We start from the raw sequence: 20,204 nt of genomic DNA, 5'->3' as shown, positions 1-20,204 counted from the left end.
TGGGGTTGTTCAGCCTGGAGAAGAGAAGGCTCCGGGGAGACCTTCTTGTGGCCTTTCAGTGCTTAAAGGGGGCTGATAAGAAAGATGGCGACAGAGTTTTTAGCAGGGCCTGTAGGGACTGGACAAAAGGTAATGGTTTTAAACTGGCACAGGGTAGGTATAGATAGGACGTAAGGAAATGTTTTACGATGAGGGTGGTGAGAAGCTGGACCAGGTTGCCCAGAGAAGTTGTGGATGCTCCATCGTTGGAAGTGTTCAAGGTCAGGTTGGATGGGGCTTTGAGCACCCTGATCTAGTGGGAGATGTCCCTGCCCATGGCAGGGGCGTTGGACTCAATGACCTTCAAAGGTCCCTTCCAACCCAAACCATTCTGTCATTCTATGATGTCCAGTGGGGCTGGACATCCGGGGAGCAGCTTTGCACCACCTGGCAGTGGCTCAGCGAGGACTGGGGCATTTAGGCTTTTACCCCCATGAGGGTTGGTCCCACACTAAGGGCCTTGGCTGATTGGAGAGCAGGAAGAGTTCTCCATCGTTGCATTTGCTGACTGCAAAACTCCCCTTTCCCAAAGAATTAGGGGACATATTGGGTGAAAATGAGATCCTGAAGGGTTTTTTTTTTCTTTATCCATGAATTAACTTCTGTTTTCCGCCTTCTCTGGAGCAGAATAAGCTTTTGTCTAAGGCAATAAGCTGCAGAGATACTGGCTTCTTGTGTTTATGTTTTCCATTTCCAGGCAAATCCCATTTTGGAGCCCCCTGAACGCAAGTCTGGGAACTGAACATCCCGACCACAGCGAGCCGCGGTGGGCTGAGGATCAGAATAGAAGATTGTTTTTACACAGGGGATTTAACAGCCTGGGTTTGGCTTCTGATGTCCATCCAAAGCACGCGGGCGGAGAAGGAATGCTCTGTTTTCAGTCTGCAATGGAGTCACTGTTTTAATTTTAGCTTCTCCAGAGCAAAGCTGTAAGCAAGCCATTACCAAAGCAAAGCACCCTACGGAGGCTGGAAGGGGTAGAGGAACTGGAGCCTCCCTGCTTGCCCGCACGTGGACTCCAAGGGTAGTGGGGGGGGCCTCCCAAACTGGTGATGCTGAGCACCCAAAATCCATGTATCCCTCATAAAAACCCCATCTGTGCAGGTCAGAGGAGGTGTTGGGACATCATGGAGCTGCCAGTGCCGACGCCGGGAGGGCAGAGCTGTACTCAAGGAGGAGCCATGAATGCACCAAAAGACCTTCGTTTTGCAAGAGTAAAGCTCCATCAAGAGGTGCCAATAAACCCGCACCAAAACACAGAGGAGCTTCAGCAGGTGCAATTTATGTGTATGGCAGGAAAAATTGATCCCGGGAGGACTCAAGCAAGTTTAATTTCCTCTGCGGCTTTCCATGGTTGATAGTTATTGCTGGATGTGAACATCAGTGTCTGCTTCACTCGCAGCTCACTGATGTTCCGGTGTGTCAGTGCTGCCCGCAGTGCTCCCAACCCCCTGTTGGGAGAGTAGCCAGGTCAAAACAAACCCAGAAAGGTCTCAAAATTTCACCACCTTCTTCCTGAGCATCCTTTCCTCTCCGCCAGGGCTTGCAAAGAAATAGCCGGTGCCACTTTTCCTTCAATAGCTGCTGTAAGATCCAGCAAATGCCACTGCTCAGTCACTAACTCGCAACTCAGTATTTGTCGAGAACAGTTTGCTTCCCCTCTCTTTGGTGGTACTGTGAAATTCCCGAAACCTTGTTGCACCGAAAGGATTTGCAAATGCTTTTAGGAATGAACCGCTGAGCGGCAGGTCGTGCAACATGGGAATGTTGCAACGGCAGCTGGTGTTGCAATGGCGCTGGCTGGGGACAAGCACAGATCTCCGCCTGGGCATGATCTCCATCCAAGCTCCACCAAGCAATGCCAGTCAGCCGTGCAAGCTGAACAGGCAAACGGTATTTCTAACGCAAACATTTACAATTGTCAATGTATGGATTTCTTTCATAACCTTTCCAAGCAGGGAAAAGTCCAATGCCCAAGCGCTTGAGAGCAAAGTCCTCCCCCCTTCATAACTGAAGCTGGATCAATATGAATTTTTTCACATGAACAAATATTTATGGAGATGGTCTCATGCCAGGTTGGTCGTACCCCTTGGAAAGGAGGCATTCACCGCAAGGGAAACAGCCACAGAAACCAGGAGCTGGTGGGGTCCCGCGAGTCACCGTGGTCACAGACACCTCCTTACTCAGTAAAGGCAAATGCATTTTGCTGTGGGGTGTCATTAGCCTGCAGGATCCCCTGCCCCACAGAGCAGAGGGCTTGGGACGTCGTCGGATTAATTGAGATGTAGCTGCTCTTGCTGCTTAGAAAAGTTTATGGTTTGTGGTTGGTCCTTGCTGCCTCCATGCAAGCAAACCATCCCGGTTTCAGAGGGTGACCACGGAGGAGAAAAACCAGGCTTTGCTCTCTATCCCCACTTTAAATGTCTTGGAAAATAATCACCCTGACTGGGAATGACAGCGACGTGGAAGCACACAGATCATCACTCTGATTTCTGGCCTTCCCCAAATACATGTATTTAGGTCTGCATGCAGCTCATGCACCAGCAGCGAGACTGCAGGCAAGAAAGAGGGCCAAAAAATAGACATCACAGCAGAAAACTAGTGCCCGCTTGATAAATGACAGTGGCTTTTCTTTTAGGATCGTGCAGCAGTTTCTTTTCCTGTTACTGACATTTTCCTCTCTGTTTTCCGTCTAACCCAAGAGACATCTTCTTTCCCCTGAGCCCGCGCTCCTGAGTCTTGCTATTATCAGCAAAAATGCGATTCTAGAGTTTGTTTGCCCTTGGGAAGCACTTTTTTTCCCTCAAGTTAAAATAGCAAAAACTTTTAGGAGGAGAAGTAACTTTCTTCAGCAATAAATAGCCACTGAGCTCCTCTCGCAGCCGGAGGCTGTGCATGTCCACGGGTTGCTGTACAAGCGGTGCTCACGCTCCGAATTGCAGCAGCACGCGGACCCCAAGGTGACATCAGGAAGGGCTGAGATAATTTGATGCTCCAAATGGGTTAAAAACAGAAGTGAGACATAAAAAGACACAAAATAAGCTCCTGGATGGTGAGCCTGGGAGGAAATACTGCCCAACTGCCTGACCATGGGCAAGGTGGTTTATTTGCATGCATTTGCATCTACATCAGGTCTCCACTGCACGGCAGGGTTGCAGGGCTGCAGGACACAGGGTGCAATCTCCTTGGAGCCTGAGCTCAGTCCTCTGCTCACGTCTTCCATATAAGCAAGTTTGGTTCAGGCTCTGGTTCTTAGGATGATTAGAGGTGTCTATTTAGTTTCGAGCCTAAATGTAATAATACAATACTATCTTCTTGTGTTGTAAGGTCCTGCACCTGGGTCGGGGCAATCCCCAGTATCCATACAGATTGAGGGATGGATGGATGGAGAGCAGCCCTGAGGAGAAGGACTTGGGGGTACTGGTGGGTGAAAAGCTGGACGTGAGCTGGCAGTGTGCACTCACAGCCCAAAAAGCCAACTGTATCCTGGGCTGCATCCAGAGCAGTGTGGCCAGCAGGTCGAGGGAGGGGATTCTGCCCCTCTACTCCCATGTCCTGAGACCCCCCTGGAGCACTGCGTCCAGCTCTGGGGTCCCCAGCACAAGACAGACATGGACCTGTTGGAGCGGGTCCAGAGGAGGCCACGGAAATGGTCCGAGGGCTGGAACCCCTCTGCTATGGAGGAAGGCTGAGAGAGCTGGGGTTGTTCAGCCTGGAGAGGAGAAGGCTCTGGGGAGACCTTCTTGTGGCCTTTCAGTACTTAAAGGGGGCTGATAAGAAAGATGGGGACAGAGTTTTTAGCAGGGCCTGTAGGGACAGGACAAGGGATAACGGTTTTAAACTGAAAGAGGGTAGGCTTAGATTTGAGACAAGAAAGAAATTCTTTATGATGAGCATAGTGAGACACTGGACCAGGTTGCCTGGAGAAGTTGTGGATGCTCCATCCCTGGAAGTGTTCAAGGTCAGGTTGGACAGGGCTCTGAGCAACCTGATCTGGTGGGAGATGTCCCTGCTCATTGCAGGGGGGTGGACTAGATGACCTTTGAAGGTCCCTTCCAACCCAAACCATTCTATGATTCATTGATTCTTCCTTGAATAGGTCTTCCTTTTCCTGCAATATTGCCTTCTTCCTCTGACACGTTTGCAGGGAGCAGCTGTATCATCTCGTGGTGTGCAAGGCTAAGAAAACTCAGCTGTTTTGGGCACCTCTACTGAGAGGCTCTCCATTCCCCAGAGTCTCTCAGCAACCGTTCCCTACACCTCTTCCAGTCTGAATTTATTTATCTAACGCAGCCGTGGCATCGTGCACACCATTGCACATCAGTTTTCACCACTGTCTTGTAAAATAGTGTTACTTGTTCCTCGTCTCTAATGGAAACCTGTCCTACAATCCTCTCCACGGTCAATTTTCTCCCCTTTTTGTTGTTGTTTTTCTTTTTTTTATCTTTGTATTGTTTGAGTCTAGCCAGCAAGCTGCTGCTGCTACTAAAATGATCTCCTCTGTCTGCTGCTTGGCCTGTGTCACGCCTCCTCCTGAAGCTTTGCATCGGCTCTTGGTCTCCTTCCACGGCAAATGGAGGAAGATGCTTAGTCTTCCTCCTAAGTCACTTAGGAGGAAGTCACTTAGGAAGTCTGCACAGCTCCCACTGGCTCCTCCAGCTGGGTGAGCCCCTGCCACCCAAGCAACGCGTTTCCCAGAAACAGGCATCTGGACAACCATGAGACTGGTCCAAGTAGGAAGCAGAGGTTTCTCAGCAGCTGGAGCTTGGATTTAGGTCTTCTTTCTAAATCAGGGGCTTTCATCTTGTGAGCAGCCAGATTCAGAGCTGCGGGCATTCTAGAACAGCATGGGTTTGTGCTCGAGTTACAGCAATACACGTCCATGCTACTGCCTAGAATGGAGCTCCCCGTGCTGTTCTCCTCCCATGGACCTCTGTCCCATTGTTTGCACTCCTGAGACGGCATGGTGAATCTCATTAGAGACCAGATCAAGCTGAAAACTAAACCAGAAGGGAAAGGAGGAGAAGGAGAAGGAGAAGGAGAAGGAGAAGGAGAAGGAGAAGGAGAAGGAGAAGGAGAAGGAGAAGGAGAAGGAGAAGGAGAAGGAGAAGGAGAAGGAGAAGGAGAAGGAGAAGGAAAAGTTCTGCAGCCAGATCACATCCCATGAGTCCATGCCATGGCTGTACAAGCACTGGTGCTGGCGCAGGAGGGAACTGGGAACTCAGCTCAGGACTCTTTTCTTCACGATGCTTCAGCAAAAGGATGCAGGACACAACCACTGGCGTTGGGACTACAGATGCAAGATGCCACGGAGCTGACAAGACTGTAAAAACAGAGGTCAAAAACGAGCTGAGGAGGACACCTAAATCAGAGCCCTCAGCAGGGTTCTGCACGTATCGACCACCCCAGGAACACACTTACCTTAGAGCTTCCCATCTTCCTCAGGTAACCTCTTCTCTGGAGAGTTGGAAAATTTTTCCTGAGCTGTAACTTGAATGTCCTTTGCTGCAAATTAAGCTAATGCCTCCTTTACTACCGCCAGTGAACATCAAGCACGCTTGATTAGATATCTATTTCTAATATGATTTCCCTTCTTTTTTTTTTAATCAAAACCTGAGCCTATTTCAGCTTTTCTTTATAGGTGATGTTGTTAAAACCTTTACTCTTTTGATTTTTCCCTACCTTTTGGATTCTCACCAATTTTTCTACATTTTTATTAACGCGTCTCCCGGAAAGCGTGATGCAATGCTCCAGCTGAGACTCACAGGTGCCCCAGAGAGAATAATCCCTCTGCTGTCCTATACATGATGCTCCTGCGAATGGATCCCAGGCAGTGCAGGGTGTTTTAGGCAAATCAGGAGGATCCGGGGATCCTAGGAGATCCCTGTGCCTTTGTAAACCCGCTCGTGGGAGCAGACGGCAGAAACACCAGTGCCTCCCACTCACCTTGTCATCAGGTCTCTGCAATGTGCTGGTGCAGCGCTTAACGAAGTTTGGTGTTTTAGCTTGTCTCAGCAAGTTTATGGAAAGCCATCGAGAGACTCCAGACTAAACCAAAGCTGATGAGGCCATGATTTCAAACGTGTGAGCAGCTTAATTGGGTCCTATTGCCCGCTTGTCACTGGATCTGCAGTTTGGGTGATGTTTAAGGCCATTAGAGGGATTAGCACCATGTTTATTCTGGGCTGAATGAGACAATTTAATTTCTCTTAAATGTGCTGCCCTCCCTGGGGTGTTTTCTCACACGCAGACACCCTGCCAGCGCAGCGTCAGAAACCTGCACTTGCTTTTTACTGTTTTTTTAATTAAATTAGACTTACAAACAAGTGTCATACAAGCGTAGTGCTATGAACAAAGAACAAGTGCCGTGAATTCTTGTAGCTTTCAGATGTGTTGCTTGTAACGGGCATCGAGTGATGAGGCAGCTGAATGGGTAGTGCTTCCTCACGGTGGGCTGAAAAGAAAAGAAGCGTTTATTTTAGTGATGCAGTATCCTTCTCTCTCCTTTGCCCTCCGCATGCATCTCGGGGGAGATATGTGCAAGTACTGCATGCCCTGAGGCAGGGTGCTCCTCGCCGTTCCCTAGAGAAGATCCAGTTCATACTTAAAAAACGGTGTCCCCGCTCCTCTGGATGCCCCCACCCCACCAAAACTCTCCTTATGGGGAGCACCCAAGGAGCATCTGAGGAGGATCCCAAGTGGCCTGAGACCCTCCAGCACTGCCTTGCCCCATACTTTGCTTTTTCTAGTTACATATTTTGGTGTAGATTGGCAAAACAGGGCCCACTGCTTTTAGCTCACTCTTTCCTGAGGTTGGGTTTTGTGGGAGTGGTGGATCCATGGCTTCCCTATGTTAAAAATTAGCTTTTCCTCTGCGTGTGCTGAATTAATTTTAATTCAGAGCAGCCCGTTCTAGCTCATTTATGCAAGCCACTCGAATCCTTGTGCCAGCACAAGGGAGGGAACGAGCAGCTGGGAGCGGAGGAGGCTTCTTTTGGCAGAAGTGCCAATTTCTGCCAGTTTAAAGTGGTTATGAAACTCTGGGTGGGGCTTTGCGATCGATTGAAGCTGATCTGAGGCCCCTGAAAGGGAGAAGATCTGCCATCTCTGCCTGCCTGGTCCCCGGCCTGTTCCCATACGTGCAGGACTTTGCAAGAAGAGAGGCTGCAGGGGTTTTTTTTGCAGTCTTAGGCCTTCAGAGGAGGCTAATAAGGGCCAGGAAGCTCCCCAACTGCTTTGTATTTTGAAGCCTTTGCTACCATCCACACAAAGTAGTTTATTCCTACGGGCTGGTTCTTCCCCATATTCCACTGCTGAATTGCTTTAAAAGGCCACTAAACACACTGTAAATAATTTACTAAATCCACCTTTCCGAGCAGGCAAATCGTGGGCTTGCCCCAGGGACGCTATTTGATCAGAGCTGGGACAGGCAGAGCTCCCTAACTGCGACGGGAAGCGAGATGTCCCAAGGGACAGCTTCTGTTTTAAACGATTTGAGGTTGATGATCGGTTGCTTTCATAAAGTTCCCATCATGGGAGTGTTTAGAAGGAAATAGCGTTGTGCTGGTACAGCTACTTGGCTCAGCTTTTTTCCCCCAAATTGTTTAAAAAATAATTTTAGACTGTTTTTTTATCTCCTTTGCAGACTTGAGGTTCTGTTATGGCTTTGTTTAAAGTTATGGGTCTCATTCTCTTACGGACGAATGAAATTATTCAGAAAACAAACTCCTTAAGGATAATGTCCATATAAATTACGTTCTCTGATTGTGCTCTCGACTGGATGGACACACTTCGTGGATCCTCCTGATTTATACTGGTAACACGGGGCTGTCTGACTTTCAGGATGGGACACGTGCTCTGGGGGTACAGTTCAGGTCAAAGAAAGTCTTTTTAGAGGAGAGGGACTGGGATCAGACCTAAGAAAACTGCCTTCTGCTCCTGGATTTGCCCCTGGTTTCTAGGAGGAATCAGGAAACTGGGAGGAACAGGAACCGTCCTGACAGCTGCCGATGAAATGTGTTACAAAATGCGACTTGCAGAGCCGCTCACCCCCTTTTCTTGCTTAATTAGAAGGTGCAAATTCCCATGCTCAGACGATGTCTCAAAATTACCCCGACTGCAGCAGCTATTTTGCTCTGCTGCTGCTGAAGCCTTGCCAGCACATCTAACGCACGACAAAGACTTTAAATTAGGAACCAAACTTGCCTGTTCTTGCAGGAAGCATCTACGGTTTTCTCCAGTAGCACAAGTAAACTTTGCAGCTCAGCTTCGGGACTGGTTCTCCTGCAAAACATTTACAGCCAAAGTATGAGAAATAAGGACTCGCAAGGCTGATGTGTGAAATTAAAGTTTTCTTGCTGGATGCCATGGTCCTATGGTGTCACCAAGAAATCCTTCCCCTGGTGCCTGCAAGCGCAGGCTGGGGCAGTGGTGGGCTGGGGGCTGACGCTGGTGATGGGAGAGGGCAGAGATGGGCAAGGGGGGTGGCGGGGCAGGGGACAGGGGATGGGGACAGGGGATGGCTGGATAAGGCTGGGCAGGGGACAGCTGGGATAGCCCAGGCTGGGGACAGGAGATAGGGACAGCTGGGCAAGGCTGGGATGGAGACAGGGGATGGCTGGATGAGGCTGGGCAGGTGACAGAGGATGGGGACAGCTGGGCCAGGCTGAGACTGGGACAGGGGATGGGGACAGCCAGACCAGGCTGGGCTGGGGACAGGGGACAGCCGGGACAGCCCAGGCTGAGGACAGAGTCTGGGGACAGCCGGACCAGGCTGGGCTGAGAGCAAGGGACAGGGGACAGCTGGGACAGCCCAGGTTGGGGGACAGGGGATGGGGACAGCCAGACCAGGCTGGGCTGGGGACAGGGGACAGCCAGGACAGCCCAGGCTAAGGACAGAGTCTGGGGACAGCTGGACCACGCTGGGCTAAGGACAAGGGGCAGCTGGTACAGCCCAGGCTGGGGACAGGGGATGGGGACAGCCAGACCATGCTGGGCTGGGGACAGGGGATAGGGACAGCTGGAACAGCCCAGGCTGGGGACAGGGGCTGGGGACAGCCAGACCATGCTGGGCTGGGGACAGGGGATAGGGACAGCTGGAACAGCCCAGGCTGGGGACAGGGGCTGGGGACAGCCAGACTAGGCTGGGCTGGGGACAGGGGACAGCTGGGATAGCCCAGGCTGGGGACAGGGGATGGGGACAGCAGGACTGAGGTGGGCTGAGGACAGAGTCTGGGGACAGCCGGACCACGCTGGGCTAAGGACAAGGGACAACCGGGACAGCCCAGGCTGGGGACAGGGGCTGGGGACAGCCAGACCAGGCTGAGCTGGGGACAGGGGACAGCTGGGATAGCCCAGGCTGGGGACAGAGTCTGGGGACAGCCAGACCAGGCTGGGCTGGGGACAGGGGACAGCTAGGATAGCCCAGGCTGGGGACAGAGTCCGGGGACAGCCAGACCAGGCTGGGCTAAGGACAAGGGACAGCCGGGACAGCCCAGGCTGGGGACAGGGGATGGGGACAGCCAGAGCAGGCTGGGCTGGGGCCAGCTGGGACAGCCCAGGTTGGGGGCAGGGGATGGGGTCACCCAGGCTCCGCACAGGCCCGGGCCCCGCCGGGCCGCACAGGCCGCGGCTGCCTCCGTTGCCAAGCGACGGCCGCCGCGGCTGCGGGCGCCACGTGACGACGGCTGCTCACGTGACCGACCAACGGCCGGCGCTGAGTGATGACGCGGCGGTGCGGGGCGGTGCGGGAGCGCTGCGGGGATGGAGGAGAGGGAGCGGCTGTGGCGGCAGATCCGCCTGCTGCAGGGTAACAGCCGGGCCGGGGGGTCGGGACCGGGCCGGGAGACCGGGGTCCGGTGGGGGGGGAATGGGGGAGCGGCTGCTGTGGGGGGACCTCGGAGTCCGGGGGGGGAGGGGCGGGTTGTGAGGAGCTCCGGGAGTCCGGGGGGGGAGGGGCGGGGCTGGCTGTGAGGGGATCCCGGCGTCCTGAGGGGGAGGGGCAGGCTGTGAAGGGGACCCCGGTGCGGGGGGGGGGCGGGTTGTGAGGGGGGACCAGGGAGTCCGGCGGGGGGGAGGGGTGAGCTGTGAGGAGACCCCAGAGTCCGGGGGGGGGGCGGAGGGGCGGGTTGTGAGGCGACCCCGGAGGGGGAGGGGTGGGTTGTGAGGGAGGACCTGGGAGTCGACGGGGGGGAGGGACGGGTTGTGAGGGGGCACCTGGGAGTCCTGGGGGGAGGGGCGAGCTGTGAAGGGGACCCTGGAGTCTGGGGGGGGAGGGGCGGGTTTGGAGGGGAGACCCGGGAGTCGCCGGGGGGGGGGGGGGAAGGGGGAGGGGAACGATCCCAGAGTGCTGGGGAGGGGGAGGGCTGAGGCCTGGGAAAAAGGCCCGAGGGGTGGGGGAGGTGGTGGGGACCCAGGAGTCCCAGGTGGGCCAAGGCAGGGAAGGAACAGAGGCCGGAGAGTGCCGGGGGGTTTGGGGGTCCCCACGGGGGGGGGGGAGGGAACCCCACGCTGCTGGCCCCTGCAGGGCCTGTTCCCCTCCTGGCTGAGGGGAAAGGGGTGTCCCCTGCCCTGCAGCCCCCAGGGCTGGTGGCACAGGGTTAGGATGTGCCCTTCGCCCTCTGTCCCTTGACCCCTCAGCATGGCGGAGGAGTGTGTGTTGGGGGGATGTATTTACGCACCCTTTCCTAGCTCTGATGAGCATCACCGCTTATTTCTTAGCACTCGCTCGCTCTGTTTATAGAGCCCAAGGTAAATTTTCCTCGTTAGTAAAGCCGTAAACTCTGCTTGGGCCTTGCGGGGGATCTGCCTCTGTCCAGGAGCTCCTACGTGGGGGAGGTGTGATGAGAGGAAGGAAAATGTGGTCCTCTCCTCCTCCAGGAAGAATCTGCTAACGCTGCTCTTCCAGCAGCTCTGTGACCCCTCGTGTGGGAAAACCTCTTAAGACACATGCCTAAAATATAAGGCTCAAAAATCCTTTGATAATCCCTTTTATGGGAAGGGGTTTCTAAATGCCGAGGCTTAACAAGCGCAGACCCTCCCTAATTGTCTCTTCTCCCAGGTAACAAGTGATAGGACGAGAGGAAACGGCCTCAAGTTGCGCCAGGGGAGGTTTAGACTGGATATTAGGAAATTTTACTTCACTGAAAGGGCTGTCAAGCGTTGGAACAGGCTGCCCAGGGAAGGGGTTGAGTCCCCATCCCTGGAGGTATTTAAAGGACGTTTGGATGAGGTGCTTAGGGACATGGTGTAGTGGTGGGCTTGGCAGTGTTAGGTTTATGGTTGGACTCGATGATCTTAAAGGTCTTTTCCAACCTCTACAATTCTGTGATTCTGTAGTTGACATGTATCTATTATCCAAACGACTTTGTTAGTAGACCAAAGCACTGGGGAGGTGTGGTGGCTTGGCAGAGGGACGTGGAGTGACTCAACAGCAAAGCTGGGGCGGCCTCGGAGCCTCCTCGTTGCTGCTTTGAAGAAGAAGAACTACGAAGCTGGTGAAGGGTCTGGAGCACAAGGCTGATGAGGAGCGGCTGAGGGACCTGGGGTTGTTCAGCCTGGAGAAAAGGAGGCTGAGGGGAGACCTCATCGCTCTCTACAGCTGCCTGAAAGAAGGCTGTAGAGAGGTGGGGGTTGGTCTCTTCTCCCAAGTAACAAGCGATAGGACAAGAGGAAACAGCCTCAAGTTGCACCGGGGAGGTTTAGATTGGATATTAGGAAAAATTTCTTCATGGAAAGGGCTGTCAAGCATTGGAACAGGCTGCCCAGGGAAGTGGTGGAGTCACCGTGCCTGGAGGTATTTAAAAGACGTGTAGATGTGGTGCTTAGGGACATGGTGTAGTGGTGGACTTGGTAGTGTTAGGTTAACGGTTGGACTCGATAATGTTAAGGGTCTTTTCCAACCTAAACGATTCTATGATTCTAAGCTTTGTGTTTGGGGCTGGTGTTGGCTGTGGTGGGCTATGTGCGTGAGGAGACCCTCAGAGACTGCTCTGAAAAGATATTGGGAAATAAAATTAGCTTTTTTTTTTTTAGATTAGACTCCAAAAACAATAATTCAGGCATCTGTTTTTTGCACATAAAAAAGAGCATAAAGGAGCAAAAGGTGGCTGACAGCACTAGTGCAGTGTGTTAAGGGTCTGTTGGTGAGTCTGTGGTTCAGACCTGCATTGAGCTGTCCTGCGAAATCGCTTTTGTTACTGACTTTCATGAAGATTGAGGGAGATATTTGTTTTAAGTTTTTCCTTCCAGCACCGGTTATCTGAAATGTGGCCTGTGCAAGCCTGCATGGAGCGATCGCCCTCATTGCAGTGCGAGGAAAACCAGCGCTGTGATACTGTCAAACTGCCCTGGGACGGGTGATTAACAGATGCTGTCTTCTTCTCCTTAGGTCTCATAAATGACCATAAAAACACACACGGGGATGCACCGCGGCCGCTGCCATCTGCACCGCCGAGGTGGAACAACCCCTGCCAGCCTGCCTTCAGCAGGAGGGGGGCATTTTCGGCCAGGTACCCCCAGCAGGCTCCCAGGGATTTCCAGCTGCGCCAGGGTCACTCCTGGAAGAAAAAATACTCCCTTGTCAACCGGCCGCCAGGATCGGCATATGACGTTGGAAGCAGTGGAAGTGCCAGCACGTCTCGGGCTTTTGGAAGCCACGGAGACAGCCAGGCACCCGAGCCACCAGAATCGTCCCCGGAGAGACATGTGGACTTAACCACAGATGGTAATATAGTTGTGGGGATCCAGCTGCCGCAGAGGGCTGGCCCGTTCGTAGATACGAAAGGTTTTGCTGATGTGGGTTCTTACTGTGAGTTTTCTGGGCTGAAAACGGTGGTCGCTGCTCCGGGTGACAGTAAAAATGTGCAGAAATCTCCGTACGCAAGCCAAAATGAAGAGAGAAGACCCTCTCTCTCAGTTTCATTTAGTTCATCTCACCGATTCGTGAGTTCAGCGTACGTGAGCGTGTCGGATAAGCCTAGAACGGTACGTCTGGCCGGCGACGTGGCCAGGAGCTCCCCTGCCTCCTGCAGAAGCACCAGTGAAAGTGCCGTGACGCTGAAATCTGAGCCGCAGCAGCCTTCAGTGTTGCCAGATCGTGAGCCGGCTCGGCACTTGACACGGAGGAAGGCAGAACCGCCAGCTCCAGGGCAGTCTAGTTGTGAGCAAGTCGGGGATGCTTTCAGAGAGCCGAAGCTCCTTGGAAATGGTGAGATGCTCTCTAGACCTGCTCAGGCTGCGACTTCAGTGGTTGGGATGACTCCAGTGAAGACCAGGTTTTCTGTAGTCCCCAAAGCTGCCGGTCTCCAAAGAGCTGCCTCAACATCTGTCTCCAGCAAAGCTCCAAAGTTCAGGAAAACTAATTACACGTGGGTTGCAAACCCTGGTAAATGCTCTCGTCCTGTGAAGAGATGGGTCAGCCCTAGAGCTTCTGAAAGTGCTAAGAAGGTTGCTGGTGGAGCAGACAGAGGTGCTAAACTATCACCAAAAGCAGATGTGGGAGCAAAGCTGAAGAAATCGGGACTGCAGGCCAAACTGGGTGTTTCTCCCAGCAAGTATAAGTGGAAAGCCTCCAGCCTCCAGACCTTGCCCTCCACCTCCAAGTCAGCATTCAGGTGGCGATCCGAGGATCAGAAAAAGCCTCCAGCCCCCAACCTCCCTCGAGCCGGCACCGCCCCACCGCCTCCGAGCGCTGCGTCTGTTGGTCTCAGCGGGGTGAAGTCCTCCTTCAGCGATGCCGCGCTGTCCAGTTATAAAGTGAAGAGTCGGACAAAAATCATCAAAAGAAAAGGAAGCTCGGGGTAAGTTGCTGGTTGTCTTTGGAGTGGTGTCGTTGCACTCGTATTTCATGTCCATTGGCTTCACGTAAGTCGTGGCCATATGTACGAGTGAAATTCCAATGAGGGTTGTTGTATACTGGAAGGTATATTTGCCTTTCTCTTTCCAAGTGTGGTGACTTTGTTCTGGGTGGAGGCATTCTGCTTTGCAGGGTTGGAACGCCTCAGGTTTTAATTGTTTTAGCAGTCTGTGTAACTCTAACTTTCACTTTTCAAACGGAGCTGGGTTTTCTTCTCATCTCCCATCCCTGTTCTCTGAAGACTTAGCCGCAGCACTTAGGAGACTCCTCCTTGACCTGAATAACAGACTAATATTCAAAGGGAAGGAAATAGCTTTCTTCCTTTATTGATTTCTTTTCAAACTCCCATAACCTTGTTGCATTGGGGGCTGCGGAAAGGAGGAGAAGCGGCTTGAATCGCCGTATTGTGTATGGTCTGTCCTCGTAAAGCCCTGTGCAGACCCTGGGATGGAGCAGGGATGGGAGGTGGGCTGTGCATGCCAGGAAGAAGTGCTGTCCGTGATGCTCTGCTGGTACTTTCCTCCCTTGGGTGCCATCCTTTTGTCCTATCCACCAGTAACCCAAAACGTCCTCCCTGGAGGCTCTTGCTCTTCCTTCTCCTTGTTGAGTCAGTGACAGATCTGTTGGCTACCTTGGGAGAGCGTGCCGTGCCAGATGAGCAGATACTCCTAGAGTCTTGTGGAGCAAGTTCTCCCCCCTGGCCACGTCTGATAGGGACAGAGTACAATGGGAAGGTTATAAATGAAGCTTGGCGGAAGGAAAAGGCGTGTGGGCTGAGTTATCTGCAAAAGGGGCTTGCACTGGGCTGGGAGTCGAGGGGAAACAGATAAGAGATTGGGACCAAACTTTCTCTGAAAGCCGGTGTGTGGTGGAAGTGCTGTGAGGGCTTCGTTACGTTGTGATCCCGGTGGGAAAGCTGTGTTTTGTGCTGCTTTTCTCGGCAGGGCTGGATGCAAGCCCAGACTGTGCTGCAGGGGAGGAAAAAGAGGGATGGAGTGAGGGTTGGTCGCACAGCTGCGTGACCTCTACTTTACCAGTGAAGCCAGAGATACCCTCAGCGTACTGGACATGTGGTTTGGCTCCTTTGTCACTGCAGTAACTCCAAGCCTGAGCTCTTGAAAATTGAGGATTGTGGCCTGAATAACTATTCTAAGTGATGCAATGAGCTGGTAACATGGCACCGATTGAGGATCTGGTGCCTCGATTCCTGCTTCTGTTTCCCAGATCCTCCGCTCAGCACTTCACCGCAGGTTTCTGTCCTTGCCTTGCCCTCCTGGTTTGCTGGGAGACACGTCTGCGGGTGGGTTGTGCTGGGAAGATCACTCTGGAGCAAAGTGCTTGGAGAAGCTGGGATTGTATTGGATTTTTGGCAGTCAGGGAGATGAGACCCCCCTCATCTCACTAAAGGGCAGCATCCTCTCCCCTACATCTGTTGAGCAGAAAGCAGAAGGGAATGAGTTGTTAGGCTCTCACATACCTCATTCTCCATCTGTACGTGGCTAGAAGTTCATCATACTTGCCTATTTACTTGCAATTTTCTGTTCAAGTGCTTCTTTTCACCCTTGGGTAGGGGAGCAGTGTGGAGCTTGGTGACTCAGCTTCTCAGCTCTGGGCAAGGGGACCAAGTGAGTTTCGGTCACCTCTCTACCCTCTTCTAACCGTGTCGTGTTCCCCTTCGCAGTTCCCCGACAGATAAGAAGAACAGCTCCTCACCCACCACGCCTCTGAAAAGCCACTTCCATCTCAGGAAGAAAAACTCCTTACGGGGGAAACCTTCTGTGACTCTGAAACGCTCCTCGCCCAAGGGCCTGGTGCAGATCACCAAGCACAGGCTCTGCAGGCTGCCGGCCACCAGGATGCAGGTCTCCACCAAGGAAGGTAGGAACAGCCGTCCCAAGGGGTGACTGATGGTGCTCGCTGACCGTGTGCCGGTGAAGTGATTCCAAGGGAGGCTCTTGGATTTGAAAATGGGTTACCAGGTCCTCCGGGAGGTGAATCTGCTGTTGTTGGTCCTGGAGCAAACACTGAGGAGCAGAAGTTTGGCTGGAGTAAGACTTCTGCCTTACCCAGAGCTCTCTTGTGCTTTGACATCTCCAGACAAGGCCATTTTAAAGCTGCTTCTTGCTTTTAATGTGGTTTTGCTGGACTTGCAGGCATCAAATAGGAGGGTGCTCAACGAAGGAAGAGGATGGCAGAGGCAGTAATACATCTGTAAGACTAATCTCTCTTTTTTTTGCCCTGGGAAAAAGCTTGCGCATGTCATGAGATACTCCTCTAGCAGCTACAGACCTACCTAATGCACCTATATCCCGGTGCGATGTCTGCAAGCGTCTAGGTTTTATATGTAATTTGCTTAAAATTCCAATTGTTGGAGGAATACCGGGTCCGTCGTGTTTGTGAACAGGTAGTTTGCATCCGTGTCCTGCTGCCTTGCGTTTGGCAATGGTCAGAGCAGAAATCGGCTGCTTGGGGCTTGGGGTGCTGCACCTACGCATGCCTGAAATGTTTTCGTGATGTTTCTGGCTCGAAGTCTGGTTCTGCTATTCAGTGGTGACATTATCATAGATAAAAGGCTTCACCCCACCCCCCCCCAAGTTTCAGTTTTCTCAAACGTATCTGAAGTACGTTTTGCTGATGTGCCTGCACTGTGCTCATTCACGTACGGCAGAGCGGCCAGTGACACTGCGGTAGGCATCGCTTGAGCCGGGAGGGCTGTTTGAGCCACGACGGAGCTGCGATCTGCCTTCAAAAGTAAAGCTGTTGAGCCTCTGTTTTCAGGAAGACAATTCTGTGGTTTCCTGCTCTGCGCTTCAACTAGCGAGTTTACACGTGTGATTATAGTTATTTCGCGTTCAGACAAATAGCTCTGTGTTGAGATGTTGCCGTGTTTTGACAGATGAAAAGACAAGAATGGAGGCTTGTAGTTCAGGAAGGGGAAAAGCTTTTTGTGGGAGGAGAAGAAAAAGATTTTTCTCTTCGTGTGTGTGTTTGAAGAGGGGTTTGGAGGGATGGGGGGGACGCTGGCAGGAGAATTTTGGATCTGGTGCTTTAAGAGGTGGGCAGTGACTCATGGGAGAGGCAGGTGCAGGGAGAATAAGATGTGCATTTGTGCCGTTGCATTGATGGTGCAGCATTCAAGCAGTTGTCTGACTTCGGGGCTGAGTCTTGCTCCATTTAAAGGTGTTGGCAAACCCTTTCGTGTCTGGAGAGGCGTGAAGGCTGCACCTCCAGACACTCTGTGTTGGAAGTTTTCATGCAGTGCGTGAAGGCAGCACGTATGGTTGGAGATCTCGGTCATACTTGCGCTGTGGTTGCTCTTCTGTGATCTCTGAAACCAGGGGTGGTGGATATACGCACGTGCCCAGATCCAGCTGTGATGGTGACGTGGGGGCAACAAGGCTTTTCTTCCTTGGGTGATGGTGATGTGTGGGATGGGGAACGCAGCCCTTCAGCCTCCCAAGAAACGTCCACTGCCTGTTCTGGCATGAATTTAGGACTCAGACCTCACAAACTGCTTGCTGGGGACCTTTCTCCAGTGTGGCATGTCCAGTACGAGTCATTGAATAAATCTTTATGCTGTAAAGCTCCTTTTTAAAGAACTTGCTGTGCTTGCTGAGAGCCTGGTCTGAGCAGCTCTGCTGTGGCTCTGGAGATACGGAGCAATTTGGGGTTGCAACAGCGTTTTACGTATGAGGAAATCGAGACACTGCTGGTTCCAGGGATATAAGCTGTTTGAGTGGTCCAGGAACAGACCTGAGGTTATACCAGATCCTTGTTCTCCATGTAGCTCCGTGTTTTTTACGCAGAGCAGAGGCCTTGCTGTAGCTTGCTCAGGCTGTGCGTATCGTAGAGGAGGTCACAGCACTGAAGCTGCTGCCTTGGGAAGGCTCCTAGCACCCATCGAAGCTCGCTTGACTTAGCAAACATCTCTTCTTTTTGGAAGCTGTCAGTAAAAACTTGTGCCCAACCAAAGTGAAGCTTCACATAGGTTAAGAATATACAAAATGGATCAAAATCTTCTGCCCCCCTGGGAGCCTGACAGGCAGCTGCCAAAAGCCCGTGTCTTTTGCGAACGTATTCTGAATCCTAGTTCCTTGATTGAAGGTAATGTTCGCATGCTGAAAAGATTTTTGATCTTAAACTGCGTAGGGCTGAAAATATGTAGATAAAGTAGCAATATGTTTGTGCTCCTGGCTTTGATCAAAGTAGAAGCTGGCAAATAAAAAAGTTTAGAGAAAGTAGGGGGAAAAAAAAAAAAGGAAGATAGGTCTGGAAGTGGCTTTGGGAGAGCATGTAGTTCATTCCCCTGTCCCAAAGCGGATCAAATTATCAAACCATTCCTGATAGATGCTAGTCAAACCTAGCACAGACAAACCCCAGGTTTATAAGAGTTGTGAGTTATCTGTGTTGAAGTGACTTAGGTTATTTTCCAGCTTGGATCTTTGGGCTTTGCAGTCTTAGCTCAGAGACGTGAAAACAAGTATCTGCTTTAATAAAACGTGGTGACCATGCCTTGTGGCTCTTTTTCTTTGCAAACTGCAGTACCTGCTGTAAAAAGGTGTCTTGATTTGGTTCTTAAAATGACTAAAAGCAAAAGGAAATGTCCTGCCTGCCTTTTCCTGTGCGTATATGTGTGTGTGCACATGTGAGACTACTCTTCCTCACTTCATATATGCCACAAATCCTTCTTTTCCCTGTGCCTTGCTGTGCTAGTGGGAGCATGGACACTGATGCCTTAGATGGTGAATTAAAAATGCTTCCCCACCATAATTATGAAATAACTTGTACGTTTCTTTCTTGCTTTCTGCAGTGGAGAGGAATTATACTGCGGTAGATGAACCATTATTTGGACTGGAAAATGGCCTGGCAAGTGGCACTGGGATCCATTCGCTTGATGCTCTGTAAGGACTCCTTAGGCTGCCTTTCTCCTCCCCAGGGAGGAGGGTACAAGGTTGTTTCTGCTGCGTTTGCTGCTGCTTTGTCCAGCCTCTCTGCAGAGCTGAATTAAATACATCTTTCTGCTAGGAGGACTTCGTGCAGTTGAGATCTCTTGCTAGGTATATTTTCTGTTGATGTGGTGGCTGTGAGAACTTGGCTGTGTGTCCTCTTCCTGGAGAGGTTCTCTAAGATGCGATGCGACCATGTAAGTTCGACGGTTCTTGTAATCTTTTCTCTTCGGCACTTACAGGCTTTCCCCTCGCTGCTGGGATATTGAGCGCTAAATGCTGATATCATACAGCTAGATGGTTGCTGGTAATCTAACCTCTGTTGTACCATCATCTCGGGGGATCCCAAAGAACTTGATTTGCTCCTTCCCGTGCCATTGGCAGCTCTGTGAGGCAGCTGCTGAGCGATGCACGGCTGCTTTGCTTCTCCAGTTAGTAGAGAAATTCAGCAAGAGTCTTGATGGCTTTGAAACTGCAAAATGAATTTTGGCAGGGTCGGTGCTGCTTGCTGGGCATCTGGTTAAGGCTGAGGACTAGCAAGGTGCCTGCCCCACACATTCCTGCTTTTACCTTCCTCTTGGCAGCAGCAGCCTTGCCTGTAGCATGGAGGTTGAGCAAGTAAGTCCAGCAGACCTTCACCCTTCATGCTTACCTTCATAATCAGCCTGTGGATTTGGTTCCTTTGGTTGGAATCGAGTTTATAGGTTTGAATCCCTTATACCTTAAGGCTTTTGGTTTTTTTGAGAAGGTTCAATCCCAGGCAGCGTATTTGCAGCTTAATGTGTTGAACTATTCTCAAGTTCTGGGTTTCTACAGCTGTTGAATTATTGGTGGACTGTTCCTACATGTGCTTGCTAGGACTCTTTTTTTTTTTTTTTTTTTTTGCCCAAGGAGACATTTATGGTCTAGTACGAAGAGATTGTTAGGTGCTGGATGGGGCAGGGATATTTTCAAGGCAGCAACCCAAAATCTGATAAGAGAGAGCCTAGCCACTGATAGGGCTTGGAGCAGCTCAGACATCACCCACATTTGGTGCCCCTAAATATATAATTATATATAGTGGTAGGCGTCTTCTGGTTTCACAGCAGTCCTATAGCGAGCTGGGAGTAAGTGAGGGCTTGTGGGTTCAATTCCTGGCTCTCAGGTTATCTGAGAGGTTTTGGGAGGGTTGTTTTTATTTCTCTCTGCTTGTGCAAAGTGAGGGTATTAATCGGATGGTGGGGTTTTAAGTCTCACCATTTCTTGCAAGAGAAGTGTGAGGGAAGTGGGTGGGGTACAGAGGTGCTACTGGGAGCCTCTGGGAGCAGAGTGGGGCACGAATGGAGCAGTGAGACTGACGTTAAGTCTCTGGCTTGATGCCGAAG

The 20,204-nt window shown here is 51.7% G+C and overlaps 1 protein-coding gene across 2 annotated transcripts in view; it reads left to right on the top strand.

The window, feature by feature from the left end:
• Positions 1-9,741: 9,741 nt before the first annotated feature.
• The window catches only part of ZC3H3 (zinc finger CCCH-type containing 3), a 181,733-nt gene continuing 171,270 nt past the window's right edge, over positions 9,742-20,204 (top strand). For both annotated transcript variants that reach the window (XM_075495373.1, XM_075495372.1), the window contains exons 1-3: positions 9,742-9,847; positions 12,428-13,838; positions 15,576-15,772. In XM_075495373.1, coding sequence (XP_075351488.1) covers positions 9,802-9,847; positions 12,428-13,838; positions 15,576-15,772 — 1,654 coding nt within the window. In that variant the 5' untranslated portion in view covers positions 9,742-9,801. The remainder of the gene's footprint in view (positions 9,848-12,427; positions 13,839-15,575; positions 15,773-20,204) is intronic.

This window comes from Mycteria americana, chromosome 2 (genome assembly GCF_035582795.1).
Source record: "Mycteria americana isolate JAX WOST 10 ecotype Jacksonville Zoo and Gardens chromosome 2, USCA_MyAme_1.0, whole genome shotgun sequence".
Classification (NCBI taxonomy): domain Eukaryota; kingdom Metazoa; phylum Chordata; class Aves; order Ciconiiformes; family Ciconiidae; genus Mycteria; species Mycteria americana.
Note: the sequence above shows the minus strand (reverse complement) of the source record. Positions and strands in the feature narration are given on the sequence as shown.